Raw genomic sequence first — 8,359 nt, forward strand, 5'->3', positions numbered from 1 at the left:
CTTTGTATGTGTACGAAGGGTATGTATAAGAACATTCTAAGAACGCTTCCGTTTCACGCCTGTGTAAGAAGGTATTCAAACGCGTTTGAGATTTTGAATAAACTTCAGTTGAGTTTTCCCATCCAAGGTGTACAGTCATGTTCTTCGTTTGTCCATCTACCGCTGTGTTTTATTTGTCCTAAACCCGCTGCAACAACCCCAAAATCAGGGAAACAACACCACCAAGGGTTCGCTTAAAAGGCTGGGCTGTCTACCAGGCCAGGCTACCTGGCCTGTCTACCTGGCCTGGCTATCACGTCAGGCTACTCAGATCCCCCCATTCATAGCCCCATCATATGGCATTCAGCTGATTGACAGGCATAGTAATTGCTAATCTCCCGACACTGCAAGTGACCTGAGGTCACCCTTCGGGAATGTGTCTGGTAGGCCTTCCTTGCAGCGTTAGGAACACAAGTACCAGTACTGACTGTTTGTGTATGTTTGTGTGTGTGTGAATGTGTACATGTATGCATGTGTGTGTGTGTGTGTGTGTGTGTGTGTGTAAGAATGGGCTTGCCAGCAACAGAAATTTGTTTCTTTATTGAATATCTATCTTCTAGAACAGAAGCCATCTCAGCTCCTGCAACAAGAAGGAAGAGCATAAATCACTGTAAAGCTAAACTTGTACTGACCAGGGGGGGGGGTATAATTACATGTACCTCCTTGTTCTCTATGCTAGTATGCCATGTTGACATACACAATCTCGGTAGTCACATAGCCTTTTTGAGGCTGTGGATTGTTATCCAATGTACAATTTTTTGTGTCCAGGACAGAGCCCAATCCTCTCATTCCACTGCCAATAATCTCTCCAACCCCCTTGTACAATTTGGAGTGGGGAAAGTACTGTACAGCACAGATTTTGTGTCAAAGGATTTGAACCCAGGACCTCTGTTTTCTAGGTCTAAACCCTAAAGCATTTACTCAACACAGTACTCAGGTACAGTACTTGAATGTGTTCCTGACATGCTGCAAGGAAGGCCTACCAGACACATTCCCGAAGGGTCCAGCCAGTGGTGGACAGGTTAACCTCAGGTCACTTGCAGGGTCAAAGATTAGCAATTACTATGCCTGTCAATCAGCTATTTTGGCTGAATGCCATATGATGGGGCTATGAATGGGGGGATCTGAGTAGCCTGACGTGATAGCCAGGCCAGGTAGACAGGCCAGGTAGCCTGGCCTGGTAGACAGCCCTGCCTTTTAAGCGAACCCCACCACCAACCCCCTTTCCCTACTACTGGGGTATAGTATACGGTAAATAAACACAAATTTAAATCATATAGAAGCTAAAACATTTCAATTTTCATGTGTCAAGAATCTAGGCCTAAGTTACGTTGTCACCTTTGACCGCACTATGATCAACTTTAGCATGATTGTCAGAGTGGAGCCAGAGTAGGTTCAATTTGTACATTCTATGTTGTACTGTATTTTCCGGCCACACCACATACATGTCAATAACCAACTGGAATAGAAGAACAAAAAATCAACTGTCATGTAATTTTTTTCTCATCTGTTCTTTGGATTGAAATAGATTTTTTGTCCAATGGCACTGCCGATATAGCATTATGATGATAGATCCTGTTACAACCCCCCTCGCACTGGACATATGTAGGAACCAGCATGAACCATTAAAGGCCACTTGCCCAAGTCTGTTGTCATCTCTGCTGTGTGTGCCATAGCTGCTGTCTGTAATTTATGGCCACCTTAGCAGGTTGTGCAAGGCCACACCAATAAGTAATTGGCTCTCTGAATTGCCAACTCATATCTATAAATAATATCATTTATGATGATTTATAAGTAAAGACATCACCACACCTTCCATTCATGATCAGCAAACTTTTACCACTACAAGCAAGAAGCCTACAATGTGGGTAACCTTATCATTGCAGTAAAAGTTTTCATTCACGGACATGAATATAATATCTGCTTTTGATAATTAAAAAAAAAAAGGGGCAGCTACTGAACAGTTGTAGCGATTGCCTTCTTTAGCCTGACAACTTATTCATATGTTACTACTGTATTTCCATGTCTTAGACCACAAGGGCTCCAGGGCGCACAAAGCAAAAGAAACGTAAATAAAATGTCATTCAATCATTCATCCTTACTCATTACATTTTGTATTAACCCTTATCTTTACCAATCTTTTGCAATTTTTTTTCAAATATCTTTTTTGGCCATCACTCCACTCCAATTCCACGGTCCAATCAATTAAATTGGTATGGCCTTATCTACGGAGCTGGCACACAACAAAACCTGTTACAAGCAGAACTGACATGCACGTTAGATATATAGTACATGTAAGGAGTACCCCACCCCAAAAGGCCGACTTACAAATGTAGGCTACGTGTAACTGTCACATTTCCAAATTGAGGCCCGGCCAGGATGACAAAACATAAAATAGAAGTGTTCACTACAGAATCTACACAAATTATGCTCATTACTAATTCTTATGTTCTGCGTGTTTTGTTGTCTTTTATGTTATGCTTTTCTTTCCGAAAAGCTCCCTGACAGGGCCCCAGTATAATAATACATTTTCACATGTCAGGACAGACAGGCCTTGTAGCTGTATGTCCTGAACCCACACTCCCCACACATTTAGGGTTTCTCTCTAGTGTGTTTTGCGAGATGGTGTCCATCCAACTGGGATTTCCGTGCAGCAGAATACTCACACAGGTCACACTTGTGGGGCCTTTCCCTCATATGGGTTCTCATATGTCGGGATAGGTGAGACTTGCTCACTGCCTTGTATCCACATTCCTCACACTTGTAGGGTTTCTCTCCAGTGTGAGTTTTTATGTGCTCAGAAAGTTGGGACTTTCGAGTTGCCCTGTATCCACACTCCCCACATATGTAGGGTTTCTCTCCAGTGTGAGTTTTCATATGAATGGATAGGTCAGACTTTCTCACTGTCCTGTATTCACACTCCCCACACATGTAGGGTTTCTCACTTATGTGTTTTGCGAGACGGTGATCATCCAAACAGGATTTCTGTGCAGCAGAATAGTCACACTGGTCACACTTATAGGGCCTTTCCCCGGTATGAGTTCTCATATGTCGGGATAGGTGAGACTTGTTCACTGCCCTGTATCCACATTCCTCACACTTGAAGGGTTTCTCTCCAGTGTGAGTTTTTATGTGCTCAGAAAGTTGGGACTTTCGAGTTGCCCTGTATCCACACTCCCCACATATGTAGGGTTTCTCTCCAGTGTGAGTTTTCATATGAATGGATAGGTCAGACTTTCTCACTGTCCTGTATTCACACTCCCCACACATGTAGGGTTTCTCACTTATGTGTTTTGCGAGACGGTGATCATCCAAACAGGATTTCTGTGCAGCAGAATAGTCACACTGGTCACACTTATAGGGCCTTTCCCCGGTATGAGTTCTCATATGTCGGGATAGGTGAGACTTGTTCACTGTGCTGTATCCACATTCCTCACACTTGTAGGGTTTCTCTCCAGTGTGAGTTTTCATATGAATAGATAGGTCAGACTTTCTCGCTGTCCTGTACCCACACTCTCCACATATGTAGGGTTTCTCTCCAGTGTGAGTTTTCATATGATTGAATAGGTCAAACTTTCTCCCGGCCCTGTATCCACATTCCTCACACTTAAAAGGTTTCTCTCCAGTGTGAGTTTTTATGTGCTCAGAAAGTTGTGACTTTCTTGCTGCCTTGTATCCACATTCCTCACACACGAAGGGTTTCTCACTAGTGTGTTTCGCGAGACGGTGTTGATCCAAATGGGCTTTCTCTGCAGCAGAATAGTCACACTGGTCACAGTTGTAGGGTTTTTCCCCTGTATGACTTTTCATATGTCGGGATAAGTTGGTCTTGCGAACCGTCCTGTACCCACACTCCCCACATATGTAAGTTTTGTTTTTGGTGTGTTTTGTTTCTTCCAATTCCATCTTTAGCTTTAATCTGAAACAAAGATATAGTACAAGTGGAAATCATTACTGAACAACTTATTCCTGAATCCTCTTAGTTTTGTATAACTTCATGAAATAAAACAAGAATGATATGCTCCAGTGACATATACATAACTGATGTCAGGCTTTTAGTTTTAGTCAGGCGTGCATCTTTGCGTCTTTTGGACTTTTTGCTATTCTAGAAATGATGAGAAATTGAATGCCCTGAAAACTGCATAATGATTTGCTTCTAAATGCAATGTTCATGATTGATATCACTGAGTTAATTAAATTAAAATAAGATAATATTGTCAAAGGACTGCAATAAACACATTGGATTCTGAAAAGCAAGCTTGATCTATTAAAGCTCTGGCAACGTCACAGGTAAAAAAACTGAGCCAGAGCAGACGATGTTCCGATGTAATGGTACAAAAGGAACTTGACTGTATGACATAGCCCCATAGGCGTTGCCAAAATAGCAAAGCACGCGAACCATAAACTAAAATGCGGAAAACTAAGTTGTTACATCGTGCTTACAGCTAATTACTGAGTTTCTGGAACAAATACGAATCTTCAGATGATCTACATATATCGGGGGACGTTGTAAGATGATCATTAGAACAGTGGTGGCTCAAAAATCATACAATGAACTTTGCTAAAACAAGAAATTGAGGGTTTGAATCGACACACATGGCAACTTCGCAAGCAACAGATTCGATTTCTAATGAAAATGAGAGCTCCAGTCAGGGCTCGAAGTTAACTATGTCCCGATGTCCCGAGACCACTAAAATTTAGGCCGGGACAACTGAAAAATCTTTTTGGGACACTTTTGGGACAATAGGAAAATAATCAACGAATCAACATCAGAATGTCCGATCTCCCCGCGGCAGGCTTTTAGCTAGCAATGCGTACAATGTACGGCCTTCGCTAAAAAAATCGCAAAATGTACGCCCTGTTTTTTGGATATACGCCTTTGGTACGCCCTTATTTTCCCCCGGAAACTTCGCTCAAAGTTCAAAATTTGCCGATTCCCGCACCGAGCCGCCATTTTGGGTGATTCTACCTCAAGTCTCGCGCAATCTCGCACTCACTCACATCTCGCGAATCGCGAGAGTCGCACCCCATTGGCCATTTCGGCGTGACGTAGCGCGCCCAGGCGCCATTATTGGTGGAATATCTGATATCCCCGCTGTTTTCGCGGGAAAAATCACGCAGGAAAAACTTTGATTTGTTTACGAAAACTCGTCGAATGCCTGAAGTCATGGTGATAAGTACATGTATAGGATTGTTTTGGAGGTTTTTTTTGCTTGTTTGTCGGTAGAATGTGGGAAAAACAACAGCTACTGTGACGATGACATACTGGGGAGGGGGGCGGTGTCGGCACTGAATTCGTAGAAAATGTTGAACTGAGGTCGCGATTTTTTCACGGTAACTTGAGATATTACTTTTGTTGCAGTCTTTATTTTTAAAATATTGATAAATGGATGTTGTTTGTTGAGAAAATTTCGCTTAATTTGCCCTTGGAACACATCTTTTCTGCTATATATTTTCAATGAATTAAATGTTTGTACACATTTTTCTGTAACTGTGTAAAGTTAAAACGCTGATGTTACAGGCTACAAGTAACTTTTCAGTGCATTTATTTTCAGCTATGTTCTTAACAGAGTAGATACACAAAAGAAATATAAGATGTACCTGGCAGTCCTGGCTACACTTTCTCCTCTGTTGGTTTGCAGATTTTCTTGTAGACTTCTTTAGCTTGCTGTTGTTATATATGTAACAGTCAAGTTTCACCTTTAGCAGTAAGGTTAATTTACTCTCCCTGATTGTATGTATTAACTCATGAAACATTATATTGTAAGGAATCAGTGTTATATTACTTGAAAATTACCTCATGTATTCTTTAAGCCATACCCACCTCAAATCAAGAACACATACCTCCCATTCTCAGGACAAAAGTAGTGTTGCAGCCACGCAGTGCGGAGAGTACAACACATTACAGATGTACACCCTAAAAGAATTCCTAGCTAAAAGCCTGCCCGCGGTTGTCAGGCGTGCATACTCTGACTTACAGTTGTTGTAATACATAATTTCTGAAAATAGGGTTGGGACAGTCCATCCTCACTTCGGGACAGTTGAAATTTATTTTTGGGACAATGCGGGACAGTAGGGAAAAAAGTTAAGTTTGAGGCCTGTCCAGTGATGACAAAAATGAGGTCTATGCATCCTCAATGTATCGAAGAAGCCGTCTATTGCTCTTTATAACACTTAAGCATTCATTTAGACATCTAATTTTTCTAAAAATTAAAAGTTACCTGAGATCGATATTGTTGACTCTTCCCCAAGAAGAACTTCGGAACTGCAACGGGCATACAGCAGTATCCATCCGCGACCAACACCAGTTACGTTAGTGGTTCGTTCACAAAGTAATTCGTTAAATTTCAATGTTGGGAGTCCATGCATATCGAGTTTTCAGGTACGAATTTAGAAAAAAAATGCTTGTGGAGAGGACAGAAATTATAGACTCGGGAGCTGTATATTAAAGAATACCGCTGAAAACCAGAAACTAGAGCGTTCCCGTACCCAGAGTACTGTGGTGCAAAACCTGAGAACGAGAGCGTTCTCGTACGCAGGGCACTATCCTGAGAACCACTATCCTTCCGCCATACATTTGTACAGTGTAGCTAGGAGCTATCTGTTGAAGAATGAATGACGAAACCGTTATCATAATAGCTATAGACACACTTTTAACCGTATTAGATTGAAAGAAATCGGAAGACTTGACCTAAAGTGTAACTATGTCTAGTTCGGCAAAGATCTTAAATTCATCTTCATCTTCATCTTCTGTACCCTCCAAAAACCCCGCTGGGGTGTCGCTGAGGGGGGGGGGGGGGGGGGGGCGGCTTGCGGATTAGGGCAAGGCAGCCAAACCGGCCTTAAAGGCCTCGACTGACGGGGCCTGGGCAGTGTGCCCCGGCAGTCCGTTCCACTCGACAACCGTGCGAGGGAAAAAAGAAAAAAAAAAGAAAAATTGATGGATTTAGGACCATTTAGCAGGCTTTTTATTGAATTTGATTAGAAAAGGTGTCTCAAAATAACGCGAACAACCACACAAATCAAAGGCATTGCATCACGAAAATATTAAGTCCTCATTTAGGTAAAAGAAAGCATTTATCGATTGCAAGATCGTCCATCCTATCTTTGTTGAACCGTCGGTTATCAGCACCGTGTGGGTAATCAGGCATATTCGCCTTGAACTTTTGACCTTTCCCGATGATCCGAGTGTCTTGGCTCAGAGTCATTATCATTACAGTGTCCTGATTATCCAGATGAGTGCATGCATCACAGTATACCGTATTGTTGATCTAAATCACAACATGCTATCCATCATCATCATCATCATCATCATCATCATCATCATCATCGCGGGCTGCTTGCCCGGACCAAGTCCACCCTGTATTAATCGGTAACTCCCACCTTTTACATCTAAAATGAGGGCTTGGTGCAATTTAGCGGGCTTTTAAGTTTCAGATAAACGAGTTTGTCTTTTTCTCAGCTCTGAGACTTGCTGGCGGCTGGAAAGAAGTGTCAAAACAAGTTTCAGTTGCAAGAAAGTAGATTTTGACCTTTTTTGGTGGATACACAATAAAAATGGACATAACCAAGCAATTAAATAGCGTTTTGCTATTTTGCAACGGCTAGCAGTGGACAGAGCAGCATGGCGAACAATGACGGCCCGCCTCAGTGACCAGAACTGACATGCGGAGAAGATGATGATGATGATGAATAGCGTTTTTGTTGAAAATCGCAAATTTATCACTAGCAAATAGCTGCGATGTTCAAAGAATCGGAGATCTCTCAATGGCACAGAAGAGCACCCTACAACAGCGCCTCTAGCGGTTGCGCTACCAAGTGCAGCATAGACCTGGAAAGATCAGTTGCCGCAATTTCGTTTCGATATTTTGCGTTTTGCTTCCTATCACTTCAAGGCGGTTCTTCTAAAGTAGTCCGAAGAGTATCAGAGACAATATTAGGTACAACTTACCACCCAAAACGGTCGTGGTGCGTCTTTACGGGCAGATTTTAACCGCTGCATTTTTCCATTCCATGTTGAGTCGCCATCTTTACACGGCGTGTTCCAAGTACAGGTGCCACCTGTTTGTTCATCATGAGCAAAATTTGAATTTTCTAATTAATTGAGTCTATCTTTACATCAACAACAGACCAATCAATAGACAAGCACCACACAAGCGAGCCATTTAAACCTGTGATGATTTTATTATCTGTTTTCATCTAACAAGTCTATTAAAAGTTAGTATTTTGCATAGTTTCAAACTTTGTTAAATACATAGAGAGCGAATGTCTAAACAATGGTGGCAACGGTCAAACTAAAAAAAAATAGAGTCGGTTCATA

The 8,359-nt window shown here is 42.0% G+C and overlaps 1 protein-coding gene across 2 annotated transcripts; it reads right to left on the reverse strand.

Moving 5' to 3' along the window:
* Positions 1-1,399: 1,399 nt before the first annotated feature.
* Positions 1,400-8,091, reverse strand: LOC118406179 (zinc finger protein 33B-like). 2 transcript variants are annotated; one of them, XM_035806063.1, is made up of 2 exons: positions 7,991-8,091; positions 1,400-3,958 (listed from the first exon to the last, which is right to left on the reverse strand). In XM_035806063.1, exon 2 carries the CDS (start codon positions 3,943-3,945, stop codon positions 2,632-2,634), a length of 1,314 nt encoding a protein of 437 aa, XP_035661956.1. In that variant the 5' UTR covers positions 3,946-3,958; positions 7,991-8,091; the 3' UTR covers positions 1,400-2,631. The 2 variants fall into 2 exon arrangements, with proteins under 2 accessions (XP_035661956.1, XP_035661955.1); XM_035806062.1 differs by lacking the exon at positions 7,991-8,091 and adding an exon at positions 6,261-6,501.
* Positions 8,092-8,359: the final 268 nt, after the last annotated feature.

This window comes from Branchiostoma floridae, chromosome 18, assembly GCF_000003815.2.
Source record: "Branchiostoma floridae strain S238N-H82 chromosome 18, Bfl_VNyyK, whole genome shotgun sequence".
In the NCBI taxonomy this organism is placed as follows: Eukaryota; Metazoa; Chordata; class Leptocardii; order Amphioxiformes; family Branchiostomatidae; genus Branchiostoma; species Branchiostoma floridae.